The 16,249-nt window shown below is 44.9% G+C and overlaps 2 protein-coding genes across 2 annotated transcripts; one reads left to right on the top strand and one right to left on the bottom strand.

Moving 5' to 3' along the window:
• LOC8060512 (glycine-rich protein DOT1) lies at window positions 1,526-4,587 on the top strand. The gene is made up of 8 exons (XM_002463875.2): window positions 1,526-1,829; window positions 2,274-2,354; window positions 2,435-2,523; window positions 2,615-2,689; window positions 2,981-3,090; window positions 3,165-3,392; window positions 3,475-3,543; window positions 3,990-4,587. The coding sequence occupies exons 1-8, from the start codon at window positions 1,707-1,709 to the stop codon at window positions 4,250-4,252; spliced, it is 1,038 nt and encodes a 345-aa protein (XP_002463920.1). The 5' UTR covers window positions 1,526-1,706; the 3' UTR covers window positions 4,253-4,587.
• On the bottom strand, window positions 7,887-13,354 carry LOC8059937 (U3 small nucleolar RNA-associated protein 4). Its single transcript, XM_002466458.2, has 11 exons — window positions 12,966-13,354; window positions 12,728-12,865; window positions 12,095-12,416; window positions 11,952-12,015; window positions 11,113-11,226; window positions 10,864-11,026; window positions 10,536-10,686; window positions 9,864-10,450; window positions 9,290-9,468; window positions 8,923-9,177; window positions 7,887-8,504 (listed from the first exon to the last, which is right to left on the bottom strand). The coding sequence occupies exons 1-11, from the start codon at window positions 13,137-13,139 to the stop codon at window positions 8,201-8,203; spliced, it is 2,451 nt and encodes an 816-aa protein (XP_002466503.2). The 5' UTR covers window positions 13,140-13,354; the 3' UTR covers window positions 7,887-8,200.

Below are 16,249 nucleotides of genomic sequence, written 5' to 3' on the forward strand. Positions count from 1 at the left end.
TTGCCAAACCGTCCGCACACCGGACGCAGAGCACCGGACTCACTCCGGTGCGTCCGGTGCACTCTGCTGCACCCATCAGCACACTGGACGCTAAAGGCCACCGTCCGGTGCCTCTGCGCAGAGCGTCCAAAAATTCCCACCGACGCAATAGAAAATATGCACTTAATTTTCTCAAAAAGCGCCGAATCCCGCCTCGCAAGCTCGGCGGGAGGGACAAAGAAACCCACACCTCTCTCAACCCTAGGAACTCCACCTCCTTTGCAAATGTGCCAACATCACCAAGTGTACTCCACCATGTGCAAGTGTGTTAGCATTTTCTCAAACATTTTCCCAAAGGAGTTAGCCTCTCAAACTTTCCACGCCACTCGATCCTAACACGTATGCAAAGTTAGATCGCTCAAGTGGCACTAGATGACCGATATGCAAACAAGTTTGCCCCTCTTGATAGTACGGCCATCTATGCTAAATCCGGTCATAAACTTCTCTACACACCTATGACCGGTGAAATGGAAATGCCCTAGGTTATACCTTTGCCTTGCGCATTCCACTCCATCTCCTCCAATGTTGATGCAACACATGCACCAACCAATCACCAAATGATATGATCCACTTCATATCATCACGTGACCGTATTGGTTCATCGATCTTGACCTCACTTGCTCTTCACCGTTGCCTCGGTCCATCGGCGCCAAGTCTTGCTCAAGCTTCACCGTCACACGCGGTCCCTCGCTTCAAAGCCTCCGACTTGCCCTTCACTCTTGCAACCGGTCCATCAAGCCAAGCTTCATTTTGATCTTCTCCACCTTGGTCACATGACTCCATGTCATGTCTCATATGCAATGAGCTCCTCCATCATCACATCATCACCTGTGGACTAATCTCCTGTGTATCTCACATAAGCACTATTAGTCCACCTAAGTTGTCACTCAATTACCAAAACCAAACAAGGACATTTCAACTGCCCCTCAAGCCTTACTGGTATTGAGCTGGACGGATTCAGATTAGTTTTCTTTATTCCTCAGTTGCAGAAGGAGGAAGAAGAAAGATACAAAAAAAGAAGTTTATGTTCAACTCCACCTACAGCGAATGTTGGCAGCCATTCGTTGCACATTTGTTCTTAGCCATTTTGTCAAGTATTTACCTATGTGGTCATCCATATAATTCGTCATATAGGTTTGAGATTGAGATTTGGAGCTACAAGAAGCGTGACTATAATATAGATGGAGGACCATTTTTGGATATGCACATTGTATTCTAGACTGTCTGTAACAATATGTTTTGTGAGTGGCAAAAATAATGTAGACAATCTCTCATAGAAAAAATAAATAAATAAATTATAAAATAATAAAAATGTAAAAAAAGTCGTAAAGCCCATGACCACAGCCACAGTCTCTAGATTCGTAGAACTGGTACGGTCACCCCCGGAAACGGCCCGAAACGTGAGAGCCAGAGGGAAAGTCCAGCAGAATCCCAGATCGAACCCACACATCGCACCACCCCTTCCTATTTTTCCTCACCCAAAGAAAATAAAAGCCTATTTCGTGTAAGCCGGGAGCACCGTATCGTTGGCTCCGTCTAGGGTTTTAGCCCCTCTCGCCGCAACCTCCCGTCCCCTGCCGCCGCAACCTCTCCCCATCCTTCGAATCCCATCCGAATCCCTACCCCCGCAACCCGCCGGGCGACGAGCGGCGGAGCCCGCGGCTGAGATGGACCGGTACCAGAGAGTGGAGCGACCGCGGAACGAGTCGACCATCGAGGAGAACGAGATCCGCATCACCGCGCAGGGCCTCATCCGCAACTATGTCTCCTACGCTACCTCCCTCCTCCAGGTACCCGAGCTTATCCTCGCCATCGCCGCCGTATCGTATTGTATTTAGGATACGCTGCGTTCGTGTCCCGTCTCTGTCGATTCGAATCGGAGTTTTTTTTTTGTTTTGATGGAACGGCTGCCAGGCCACGGTGGTTCTCGGCCGTTAGGCTCGAGAGGTGGATTCAAACATCCAAGTTTTGTGGGTTTCGATGTGTAAAATTTGTATATGCTTACCCCAACTGCGGCGATTGATGTACCACTGTACTAATTCAATGTACCACAAATTTGGCATATGAGAAGGGTATTGGTGGAGATTGTGTTTGTTTCCTTGCATTATACATGTACGATGAATAATAGTTTTACATGAGCTATTGCCTATTTATACTACTATAATATGTAGTTTTCTTTCAATTCATTGTTTATTTCTAAGCTCCTGTTTCCTTTTTGATTATTATATAACCAGGAAAGGAGAATTAAAGAGATTGTGTTGAAGGCCATGGGACAGGCAATCAGTAAATCTGTTGCTGTTGCAGAGATTATCAAGGTAATACTCCTGCTCGCTCTCTGTTGTTGCATTTTTGGCCAACCAATCGGCCATATATGACAAACCTTCTTTTGAAACAGAAAAGGATCCCTGGGTTACACCAGGATACCAACATCAGTTCTGTCAGCATCACTGATGTCTGGGAACCCATAGAAGAAGGCCTTGTCCCGTAAAATTTCTACCTGTTCTAGATTCTTTCGTATCCATTTTTGTTTGTGCAATTCACGTTCCTAACTTTTTAGGGGCTTCCCCATTTTCAGATTGGAGATGACTCGGCATGTTTCGATGATATCAATTACTTTGTCCCCCAGAGAGCTGGACAAGCAAACTCCTGGGTGAGTCAGATGTGTATCTTTGTTAATTCTCAGTGTTAAGGTGCCAGGGATGAGTTTCTTTTGTAAGTTATAAAAAGATTTTTGCACTATATAAATCATTGATTGAAATGTTAAGGTTCTTTACTTTCTGTTGTTTGCTGTTGCTTTTCAAGGCTTTCTTTGATCCTCTGTTAAACTGTATGGACGGGTGTATCCCACCTGAGCGCTGTAAAAACTGTGATGGTGTCTTTGCTAATGCTAAGACAGGGCTATGCCCTAAAATCCTAAAAAAAATTAATGTTCTCTATATAGGTACCAAGCTCCAGTGTATGTTGAACAACCCAGGCAACAGCAGGGTCCACCACTGCAACGCCAACCTCGCAGACCACCAGGGCAACAATTCCAGCAGCTGGAGTATGAAGGTATGGCAGTGACTATTCACACATTGTGGTATTTCTGTTGATTATCCAGCATCTGATAAGTGTTGCTCTGTTAGACTCCTATGCACGGGGTCGAGGAAGAGGGAGGGGTCGTGGGCGTGGAAGGGGTTGGGGTTGGGGTAGAGGTGGCTATGGTGGTTATGGTGGCTATGGAAATAACCAAGGTGGCTATAACCAAGGTGGTGGGTATTATGACAATCAAGGTGGATATGGTGGCTATGACAATCAAGGTGGGTATGGTGGTGGATATGGCTACAACCAAGGCAGATACGGAAACTATCAAGGTACTGAATGGTGTCTTGGTACAGATATCCTTGATCTTGTGTGATGTTTTAGGCAATGACATATATTGATATGTTGACCCAGAAAATGGTGGATATAACCGAGGGAGAGGAGGTGGTATGCGAGGAAGAGGCAATTGGGGTTACCGTGGAGGTATGACTATTGCCCTGCATAACATATGCTTCAAAAAGGATTGAGTACTTCCAACTTGGAGTCATGCTTCTCATCGAATTTACCTACTCATTTTATTAGTTTGTCGATTTGTTGATGATAATCAATCCTCTTGTTGTGCTGAATTGTTGCTCCTTTTGGTAACTGTATTTTTGGACCTTGGCACAGTCCTAAATTTGATTGCCCATACATTTATATCGTAATCTATATATGAGACTAATTAATATTAAAATTTATATTTTCAAATTATTTGAGGACGTGTTGTTTGAAGTACTGTTGTATCCAAAATTTACACCTTTTTTACTGCCAAAATATTATAATAGTAATAATATTATTTGAAAACTGCTTTGTGCTTTGCATAAATATTGCATTCACCAAGCACATCATTCAATTATTAAATTGATTCAAATTTTGAACTTGGCTTCCAGGCTATGATGGTGGCAGGGGTGGTGGATACGAAGGTGGCAGGGGTGGCGGCTATGAAGGTGGCAGGGGTGGCGGCTATGAAGGTGGCAGGGGTGGTGGCTATGAAGGTGGCAGGGGTGGCGGCTATGAAGGAGGCAGGGGTGGTGGCTATGAAGGAGGCAGGGGCGGCGGCTATGAAGGAGGCAGAGGTGGTGGTGCTCCTGGTGGAAGGGGATATGGTGGCCGGGGAAGGGGAAGAATGGGTGGCCGTGGGCGAGGGAACTGAGTGCAAGCGGACTTCTGGTGTTTCCTTCAATGCATGCCTTATCAATACCAGGGGAAAATATAAGTTATCTGAGCATTTTATGTTGGAAGCAGTTCAGTTACGTGTGAGGTCTGTTATTTTTCCCCTGGGCACGAGGTTTGGTTGTGAGCATAATGCATTTGCAAGTTTTATCATGTAAGTCATCTTTCAATGTTCCTGCTGCCAGAGGTTGTTTTCCCAATGATCGTTGAGTGCTGAGCATGCTTGCCATATGTTCATGCCTGCAGTATTAACAGATGGCAACTCTTGCCCTGTGTTAAATTGTTAATTCTATTTGTGCAGTTTGCTTTCTTCAATTAACGCATCCATGAAGATTGGCGCCTTTATAGCCCAGTTTCTTTTTTTTTTAGCAAATACTTCACGGGAAAATGCTGTGCATCCAATGATGGCATGAATTCTACTAGTAATTCTTGTTGTGCGCATTCATCGCTCGCACATGGGTTTACAATCATGATTTTTTTTCCCCCAATTTTGTGATATACTATATATAGCGAATTGAGTATGACGTAATCAAGACTTGCAGTAATAACGTTTTAAAGATGGTGCTTCAATTGATGTAGTGGGAATGCCAATTTAAGTTCAGATTAGGCCTTTGTTAAATTATACATTTCCCGCGGTAATATTTAAATGATGGTGCTATAATAAAAGAAAGGGCGATGTTTAGAATATGACTTTAAAAGGAAAGAAAATGACTCGTTAGTACTTATAAGGTTTAGAATAAGATTGAAGGAGAAAAAGGGGCCTTCAATAAGCTGGGTTAGTGAAGTATTTAATTCTAAAGGGTCTTGGAACGGCAGCATTCCTTCTTCCGTCAAATGATTTGACAAAAACGATTGGCCAATCAAATACAGTGGAACCACTTTGTCTTCCCGCCACCGAGCGAGCGTCTGCGACGTCCGACCAGATCAAGCCAAGCATGAGCATCACATCGCAACTCCACGCGCTGCTATTGAGGAATGCTCAACCACCCACCACTACCATGCATTTCGTTACAACCGCGCTACTCCCGCTGGCCAGTTGTACACGCCCTGCCCGGATCTCGCGCGGAGGGAGGGTGTTCAGTGAATTGCCGTAGCGACAAGTGATCCACTATGACCTGGTCATTGGGTCGTACGTGCGCGCAACAGCCGAATCTTGAACCACAGTACGATGTAACCAGGTGGGCATGTGGCAGCAGCGCAAATATATCTGTTCCTAAGAATGTGATGCTTAGGTGCGAGGTGAAGCACACGTAGGAGTCATGAAGAAATATATGAATTGCAACCTCAGATGAAGAATCTGCTTTATTCATCATCTATATCATATTTGCTCCCCTTTGGGGCTACGGCTCCTTTTGCTACTAGGAAAAGGTTAAAAATCTGGTTAGTTAACTACTAACAATAACCTAACAACATCATACAAAGGGAATGTTTCAAAGGAAGTTGTAAATGAGAATGACTCTTTTACCAAACACGCAACCCGTCGCACCTTAATCCCCCATAAACCTCGTGTATTCATCATTCTTCCTTGTGTGTCTCTTTCTTCGCTACCTTGCCCTTGCGCTTCTACCATCGGGGTTCCACGGCTCCCGCCGCCTCATTGCCCTTCTCGCCTACCGCCTCGACCCCACACTCCCTCAATCAAAGGTCTGTTGTCGCCCCCGCCGCTAGCCTTGCCCACCAATAATACAATGCAGCATAAACATGCTCATCATTGCTTATATGGACCATCCAAATATGCTTTGAGATTCGTGTTGCTACACTTTTCTTCACTGTTTCACACTTTTCCCCACTGTTTCACACTCTCTCTATTGTTTCACACATCTCGATGCATAATCCACGGTGTGGATAAACAATGTCCAATGCCCTCCTGCTACTCGTAGCTCTGACAACGACCTCGCCGCATTATGCATGCTAAGTCATCGGTGAGTGGAAGAACTCTAAACCTTCTTATCTAGTGGTGGCGCATAGGAGCGCTAGGTCACGTCATTGTGTGAATGTGTAACCTAGCTTGCGATACAGTTTGTAATAATATAAGCCCTCTTAGGTGGGTAGAGGACCAGGTGGGCCCAAACACGGTCTTGCTCACCTGTCACCACGATCATCGTGGCATGCCCACAAGGGAGCTAGATTGCGGCGTGTGGGTGCACTGCTACATTGAGTCGTTGGACTAAACCATGTCGGGGCTTCTTAGCGACGCCTTTCTGGGGTATGCGCTGGTCAACATGTACGTTAAGTGCAGGTGCTTCGAGGAGTCAATGTCAATGTTGGACAGAGTACATCTAGGCGACAAAGTAAATTTTGTTCTCAATGACACATCCTCTTGTGACGTGGATTGTTAAATATGTATCGCGATACGTAGCAATAGAAAGATAATAGTATATTGTCTCTCTCTTATTCGCACATATCATGATGTATGGTCCACAACACATGAGCACGTGGCTTTGAGAAAGAAAAAAAACGTTCCGTGTGCGGCACCACGGTGATCGCGTTCGCAGTGCACGGGATGGGCGCAAGCCGTCGCGTGCCTGGAGATGAAGATGACGACACAGTAGCTAGGACGGGGTGCAGGCAGCCTGCTCGGGCGCTGTCCGCGTGCGTGCACGCTGGAAAAGTAGAGGAGGTTGCGCCTTGCGGCTCCGTTATGGCACGAGCGCTACAACTGCACGATCGACATGTTCTGCCGGGTTGGGCGCGCGGCTTGAGGATGCAGTGGAGCTCATCGAGACTACGCCGATGACCCCGCTTGTGGTGGGGGGATCCGCATCGCCGGCTGCCGGAGTTACGGCAACGTCGAGTTGGCACAGGTGGCAGTGCGCCAACTCTGAGAAGCTAGCCGACGAGGGCGTGTAGCCGTACGTGTACGTGCAGCTGTCCAACTTCTACCTTGATGCCAACTGCCCAACTGAAGGATGCCGGGGACATCAAGAAGGTCCCCGCGTATAGCGCCGTAGAGCCGTAGAGGTCGGTGCACGGCGACGTGAGCTCGTTCGTCGACGACGACCAAGCACACACACCCGGCGCTTCGAGATACTGAAGGTGCTCGGCCGCCAGCTGACTAGATGGTGCAGAAACCAAAGGAAGAATTCATTATTTGCATGCTCGCAAGAATGTAACGAAGAAAGCTCAGCCTGCTGCCGTTTATGTTTTGAGAAATTTCAACATTTCAATGTCATTTGGACCTTGTTTAGTTCCAAAAAACTTTCAAGATCATCACTTCGAATCTATGAACTTACACATAAAATATTAAATATAGATTAAAAAAATAACTAATTACACAATTTACCTATAATTTATGAGATAAATCTTTTAAGTAACTAATTACACAATTTACCTATAATTTATGAGATAAATCTTTTAAACCTAGTTAATCCATAATTATTATAAACAATAGTTACTAAATACTAACAAAAGTGCTACACTAACCAAATCCAAATAATATCACGACCTAAACAAGGCCTCGGTCACTCGAAAGAACAATAAGGCATTAACGATGCTGTTCAGGGTCAATGGAAGAGATCATCTGACCAAAGCAGCACGGTGCCACGCTGAAAAGAAAGTTCGAGGCCGACGCAGCAGTTCCGACGTTCAATGGGGTTTATAGACAACACGCTACATGAGCGAACAGCAGATATCAACTCGACAATAACAGAGGTGATAATACAGTTTACATATGACAAAATTTTGCGCAGTGACAAGGTATGACAAACTGGCGCAGGGAGTCCACTACATTACTAGAGAACAAAAGAACAATACACTATTGCCACAATCCCCGATTCTAAAGCTTAGGTGCAGCTGCCACTTTGTGCTGCAAAATCTTGGAGCCCTTTCAACTGGTAACATGCTTGAGGACCGATGCTTGGCATTACTTGGGCAAAAACAAAACAATGGTCTGCTTGTCACGAGCGCCAAAGGTCAATGTTAGCAAGAATCATGTGCCGTATATGTGTCTATGAACCGGTGCGCTGAAACCTTCAACAACATCCATCCATCGCTTCTCTACTATTAAAATTGAACTGTCCAGTAGGTGCCCAACAAAGAGCACCGGTTCTTTGAACGCAAAGAAGTTGAAGTTATTCCTTTTCTCTTGTTTAGACTCTTCATCATGAGCCTTACGCTTCTGCCTTGATTTTGTTGTCTTTTTGGCATCTGACTTCTCTACTGGTCCAGCTGATCGATTTGGCAAGTCAACATCCTCAACGACTGGCAATCCAAAATCAATGTAGCACATAGCCCTGAAAAGTAATGGGTTTAAACATTTAGGGAACATAGTGTATGACAGATCTCACGATTTCTTTAAACACACAAATCAGATACAGATACAGATGATCTTCCAGAGACAAGTTAATTTATAGGGGATTGTGTTGCTGTTGGGCTGGCCTTTTGGCATTATGGGTTGTAAGTGTAGTGGCCGTGCTTTGCATGTAACCCCTGGGTGCTTTGGTGCATCAGTGTTTTATCTCTGTACTGCTGGTTTGGCCACACTAGAACTGCGTAACATCATTGCTAAGTACTGAAATTCAGGGTGGTCCCTCTGTGCAAAACAAAAAAGATGATCTTCCACAGTAGGAAGCCCAGGCTAGGGATAGGGAGCTCAGAAGGGCCAGCATTCATGATATTTAATTAAGCAGAAACAAATATTTCAGAGGTTACCTGGTACTGTATACAACAACTGATGATGAGCTTTGCGGAGGAAATGATAGGCCAATGACCTCTCCAGGAAATTCCTGGAAACTTCTGGGCAACTGATGCGTATATCGCTTGGACCATTCACCTAGTTGTTTTGCTTCCACATCAAATACATACACCTCGTTTTTAGATGTAGTTACAACAAGTGTGTTGTTCTTGGGGCAAAAACCACCAGATGTAACAGAACCACCGTTCATTCGGGATATGAACCAGTGTTGCCTGCAAATATAGGGGTAATTTTGTGATGACAGACTAACAGACATATGGCATTTGCATCTACAGCAGATAAAAAAAGGCGTACGCAATAGAAAAGTACCAAATTGGCACATACCTTTGCACCTCAAGGTTGAATACATAAATATCCCCATAGCAGTTAACCGCAGCCAGCCATTGCCCATCTGCACTCAGGAACATCTTCGTTACAGGTGATTCTCTTGAGATTTTTGCTCCATCTGCCTTTCTTGTAGGGTGAAATATATTTGAAATTTCTCTTGTTGCAATGTCAATGATCTGAATGATGCAGAAGAAATATGGAGTATGGAGTGTTAACAATAATAAGATGCAAAGGAAGACGACTTAAAAAAAAGCAATGATCTTGGCATGGTTACTCGCCTCATCATGATCTTAAAATATAATGACTAAACAACAATGCAAACTAATATCCAGCCAAACACCTGGTAACTTTTAATCATGTAACTAACAGACATTGGCCTACAAGTAGGTAGGATCACAAGGATAGTTTCATATCTCAGTAAGCTAGATGTGCTGAACTGCTAATTTCAAATGTAAAGATATGTAACATTGAAATTGAATTGGACACCCTTGCATGTCCTGCTTCCTCTAGCACGTACACTACAATGTTTACATAAGATAGAAGAGCAAAAAATACATGGCAGGTGACTTACGTATATTTTTCCATTACGCCCAGCAAGTATCAAATTGGATGAGTCAACAGTAAACAGCATGCTCTGTGAACAGGGCAATCCTTTTGGTAGCTCTAATTTATCAAGGGTATACTTCTTTCCACCCTTATGCCCTAGTGCAAAGAGGCAGGGTCTCACACCATCTGAATAGGCCAAAAGTGTTCCGTTGGCAGAGGCAGCACTAGAAATGATTTTTCTGGACCCCTTGCTTTTCAAACGAGCAAGTTGTCGGACTGTAGCATCTCCTGGAGATGATGATGTACTTGGAGTCATCAACTTGTTCTGAACTGTCACAAGTAAAACATCCAACCAGTTTGGAGACTGGACAAGCATTACAGAATCTCCATTGACTGTGCTATCCTTAGCCAACTTTATCAAAGGGCGTTGAGGTGCAGGGCAGAAATTATGAGGTGCAAACTGAGTAAACTCTCTTGCCGAATATGCAAACAATTTGGTGTCATCACCACCAGATATAAGCATCGGAACACCAAGATGAGCCCATTTGTGGTAACTGAATTCATGTTTTTCACGCCGGCGAATCTTCACCACCTTTTCCTCGGGTAATGTATCTACAGGACAAAAGAACAGCTAAATCTGTGTAAGCACCAGTACAGGAAGATCAAATTAATGCAAGCAACTAAAATATTGGCATACCTTCTCTACAGATAGGTACAGCCATGGTCAATGCCCTTACATCATGAGTGTGAGCTCTCACATATCCCACATAGACCCATTTGTGAACTTGCTCTTTGACCACATTTTTAGTAGCACCAAATTCATCCTTTGACATTTTGTACAAAATCACCTAGATCATCATCAGCCAGAAAGTACACCAGTTAAACGGGAAGTCATTGACAGATCAATAAACTAAGGAGTATAATTTCAAATCAAATTAACTTAAAAACAAAGCAGTGCATAGAAAGGTACAGGTTGCACAAGATTAGTTAATCAACCTAATAGCTGTTTTAGTAATGCTACAAACCTGCCCATCAGACCCTGCAGAAAATACCCTGTTCTCACTGGGCACAGTTGTTAGTGCATTCACGTCGCCTTTATGATAAGAGTGGGCTTGCAGAAGTGTTCCATGGTGGCTATCCCAAAACTGTACGCTCCCGGTACTATCTCCACTAACAATAGTTCCACACCTAGACCAGCAGCAACAATAATGAGCTCTATAAATAAAGGGGGGACAAAGTAAGTTCAGAGAAGACAAATAGTTACTCTATCTCACCTCAGAAACAATAGTGTCCAGATGCAGAGTTCCGGTGAGCTACCAGCCCCTCCCAATCCAGCAGTAATACGATACATTTCATGGAAAGATGTTGAATCCCAGCATCTGATTAAACTGCCAATAGCGGGAAAGAAGATACCAAAAATTGAAACCATGAGAATGCCAGCTCACACCACTAGAAATTAATCCCTCTGTCCACTATAGTAGGCATAACCTTTTTTTGTGTGTGTGTGTGTGTTTCCACGTATACAGGGCGCTCAGCTATTTGCTGCACATGCGGTGCTCAGCTCTGCGTGAAGCATTTATCACTGGCGGCCAAACTCCTTGAACTGCTCGTGTTCCGTTAGATTATACGTTACTCTCTCACGGCAGGAGCTGACTAGCATAAGCACTGCCAAAATATTTTCCATACCGCCAATAGGAAAAAAATAGTTCGGCAGGACAGAAAATTTTACCAAGAAAAAACAGAACTTCAGTTAGTGGGGAGTTGATGGCTGCATGACGCCATCGGCAGATAGGTGGGAGAAGATTTGCATGCGCATGCCTAGAAGCCAGAAAGGAATTTGCACGTGCGCTCTCCCACGGTGCGTGACAGAGAAATGTGAAACACATTATTCGGAGGCAGAAACCAAACAGACTCTCCTAAAAACGCACAGTAATTAACCTGTTCCTTGGTCTTAGCGTTTTTTGAGTTGCGCCTACTATACATGGATGGAGGAAAGTATGATAAATAATTACAGAAACAAGACAAATGTGAAACAGACTATTTGTATACATAGGAAAGAATATGCAGTAAATAACACAAGCCTGCTTAAACCAGTAAGGAAATATAAACATACCCATCACTGCTGCCAGAAAATACAAATTTGGCGTTACTACTCCACGTCACGCTCAGAGTCCGCCCTGTAAGGATGCACAAACGTAACTGCTAGAGTTGAATTTTTTGCCAAAATAACGGAAAACAGAATTATACAGGACATACCGCTCACTCTTGGAAGAGACCTATAGTAAGTCAATGCACCTGATTCAGGCACGTGGTACAGTCGTACAGAACCATCATCACACGCAAGAGCCAATCGCTGGAAATCATTCACATGATATGAAGATCTTGTGTTGGTAGAACCATCTTCATCCTCAGAGTTGTCACCATCATCAATGTTACTTAAGTCAGAATCACTGGAGTCATTTTGGTTTGGATGGCCATTGACACCAGACTCTGAGCAATTATTTTCAGTACTTTTAGCATCATCTGAAGGCTCGATGGCCATTTGCCAGATTGGAACTCCAACAGTATCTAGAACAGTCTACAAAACAGAACAACAAACTAACTATAATTATATCCATGAACCTAAAACTGATATTACATTGCAACAAGAAAAGATATAAGGAGACTCATGAAGATCACATGGTCAAACTTGATACGAATCTGAGTGGCATCCCTAGTGATTCAATGCACCCGATAGGCTAAGGCCTATTATTTCACTACCCAAACATACCTACAACCTGCTCATTTACCAATTCCCAGCTTTATGTATATCCCACTATCACAGCATCCAACAGTTCAGAGTTGCCAATTCCACGAGAAAATCGAACGTAAGCATGCGAAGAGAGACACCTTTTGCTGCAGGTGGAAGAGATCCCATTCGGACACCGACCCATCAACGCTGGACGAGAGCAGCCTGCCGGTAGCTTCACCTCCTCTCCGCCCCCACACCAGTGATGTGATCCTCGATTCGGCATTCCCCTGTATAGTCTGCACCCAAGCAAACCCCCAATCAGGTCAGAGACAATCCTCAGACTGCTCGCAGGACACGGCAGGGCTATGGGGACGGGAGGTGTGGGGGGAAGCGTACGAGCTGGTTGTGCCATCCGACGGAGCCCGGGGAGACGAGCCAGAGCTCGAGTGAGCCGTCTTCACGCGCGGCGGCGACCTGGGAGGCGCAAGGAGAGGCGACGAGCGCGACGATGGGGGAGGGGGACCACTCGACCGCGCCGCCAGTGCAGCGGTGGACGCGGAGCTTGTCCATGGGCCAGCGCCCCGATGCGGCGGCGCTGGCGATCCTGGTGTTCTAGAAGGTACGGGAAGGGCGACCTTGAGGTCGACTTCGCGATGGTGCGGAAGTGGGGGGAGGGGCAGGCCGCAGGCGGCGCAGGTGGGAGAGAGTGGGAAGCGCTCGAGAGAGGCGGCTCACCGCTCGTTAGGGTTTTGAGGGAGAGGAAGGTCAAGTAGGGCTGGTTGGTCGACGCCTCGACGGCAGCGTGCGTACGGGCTACGTGACCTGAGAAAGCGGCGGGCCTGTTCGAAGCAACGATTTGGCCCAATAGGCTTGAATGGTTTCGAAAGCTTCGTCTTCCTCTAAAACTAAAAGGGATAGATCGATGTAAAATTTTGAAGAGAAACGTGGAGGATGAGGCCGTGGTTTGCTTCATGGTACGAATGAATAATGAGAAGAATCGAGGATGTGAAATAATAGGTCTTTTAGCCTCTCAACTCCACCTTAGGATTTGTTTGGATGCATGGGTTGGAGTGGATTGGAATAAAATTTAGTTTAGTTTTACTCCGATCCACTTCAACACATGTGGATTGAGATGAATATATGGGTATCCAAATATAAGACCTCAGTTGGTGACTTGATCAACATATTAGGGGACACTATAAATTCAATACTAGGTTCAGGAGTGCACGTTAGAGATCTCACGTCGTTTATGCATAGTTATGTGGATCAGACTAGACCGGTGGTCTCACAAAAAAAGGGAACTCGAGCCCAACCGATTCAGCCCACAAGTTCAGCAAACAATTAAAGCGCCAATAGATTCGGTCTGCAAGTTCAGTAAACAATCGAACCAGCATAAAAAGAGGAAAATTGGTGTAAAACAAGTAATGGGGAGTTTGGGGACATGGAAGGGCGAGAGAGGAGGGAAAATTGGTGTAAAAACTAATATTGGGGGATTTGAACCTTGGTGCAGTCCACCTAATAGCACCTATCTTTTTCGCCTATCTTGGAGTGGGACGATTACCAACTCTTTATGCGTCATGAAACTAATTTTTTATAAAATCATATAATGAAACTTTTCCATTGAGAATGAAAGTTTCGTCCATATTTTTATTTCATTCTATATGTCATGGTAGTCTTGGAAACAACGTGATATGTGTTCCATTAAGGTTGGCTTATTAGAGAATAATTCAAACCCTTGCAATGAATACATCACGCTCCATTGGCTATCAAACACGCAGGGCCATGAGTGACCTCAACGCGAAGGCTTATCTTTGCATGGAATCGAGAACATAGGCAAAGAACATATAGAAGGCACAATCTCAAATATTGCTAATCTAACCTAATTCTAAATGTTGTTACGATAAAGTATATAAGAGTACTGGTAGCGATAAAGGAAGGGGAGGCACCCAATTCGAAGGATGACCTAGGGCACCCTTGGGGTCACGATACACACTAGGTTAAGGTTCCATGGATGGTTATAAGCCTCAAGGCCCAATAAAAGGTGACACGACATGTGCCATAAAACAACAACAACAACATGTTGTGATGATTTAGGACCAAGCTCAATTGATATTGCAATCAAGTACTCATGGGCCTCAATTGAACTCCTAATTAAAGAGTTATGACCTTCACAATACAATATTGTCAAGTTGTCAGTGAACCAAACGTTGGGTTTTGATGGTCTTGCACTTCAAATGGGCATCACATACAAAATGTATGATTACACACCCCATGGAAGATGTGTCCTTCCAAAGTTTACAACGTCCTCAAATTGTTCGCTACCAACAAATGTATGATTAACATTAGGTAGCGACATATTTCCACTTATATTATTTTACATAAAACAGACTTGCCTTATTCTAGTGTATTGTGCCCTCATTAATTCGCCACAAGAGATCTTTAGCAAGCTTTTATGACAATAACCATATAGCTTTTATTGTTATTCGTGTGTCCTATTCATCTTTTAAATAACTCATATAATGTTTTGAGTTGATAAAATCTAATTCAAGCCTGCTTTTTTACAGAACTAACCGCATCTGTATTCTTTTTTTTGTGACTACCGCATCTGTATTCATGAACAGTGTTTTACATATTTTGTTACTTAGAGAAATGTTAAATAACACCCGTGTGTTTTATCCTTCTCCAACACTCGACTGTTCCCAACTCGGACGTGCCCCTCCCCACACGGTGCTCTCCTCGATGAGGTTCTCTTGGCGGTCGTGTCTAATTCTCTCTCTCTCTCTCTCCAAGCTCCTTCTCCGGCAAGCCCCACTCGTGTCCATGCCTCCACACATGCGTGAGCTCACTAGCCATGACGAGTCCACCGAGGTAGGTTTCCTCCTCCTCCTCCTCATGGATTTACCAATTAGGGGTTCGGTGAGCCTCTCCCCCTTTTATGCTTCAACTCCGTCGGGTATAGAAGGGGTGGCATGGGGGAGGTAGGCAGGCCAGGCAATGGGGATAGTGGTCGGACAGTTAGGGGCCCTGGCAATGGTGGAGGCGGTTGGACTAGGGAGGGGTGAGGGTGTCGCTAGCGGGGATGGCCATAGCGGAGCTTTCGCGAGGGGGAGGGGAAGAAGGCAACTGTCACGGACGCGCTAGGGTTCGCTGGAGCTTCAACGAACCCTAGCGCGCCGTGGCGGAGAAAGTGGGTGGTGGTGTGGGAAAAGAAGAAGACGAAGAGTAGCGATGGGCACCGTTGGATGACCAAATCAACGGTCAAAAAATCGGGTGTTTTGGGGGCTCAACACACACGAGCGCTCCCTAGGCAGCTGTTACTTTTCATTACTAACCCATTTTGTTCATCGGTTAATTCAGATATAGCATGCCTTTTAAATTTTAATCATGTGCATATATAACAAGTTAAATACCTAATAAGGGTACAAATGGACATTTTGATATCTTCCGTGTATTACTAAAAAACAAACAAAATCTATTTTGTCATTTTTTCCAAGGACTTCAGCTCTTCCGAGTTCCGACGAGGCTCCAAATAAGTCCAAACTCAGTTGCCCCTCTCCTGAGCCGTCCGTCCACCGCCGCTAGCGCCACTCGGGTCATCGGGTGGCCGCGACCGCGAGCCGTGAGAGCGGTGACAGTGCGTCAGTGCAGCGTGCAAGCGACCAATGCCGGCGCAAAGAACT

Source organism: Sorghum bicolor, chromosome 1 (assembly GCF_000003195.3).
Source record: "Sorghum bicolor cultivar BTx623 chromosome 1, Sorghum_bicolor_NCBIv3, whole genome shotgun sequence".
Taxonomy (NCBI): Eukaryota; Viridiplantae; Streptophyta; class Magnoliopsida; order Poales; family Poaceae; genus Sorghum; species Sorghum bicolor.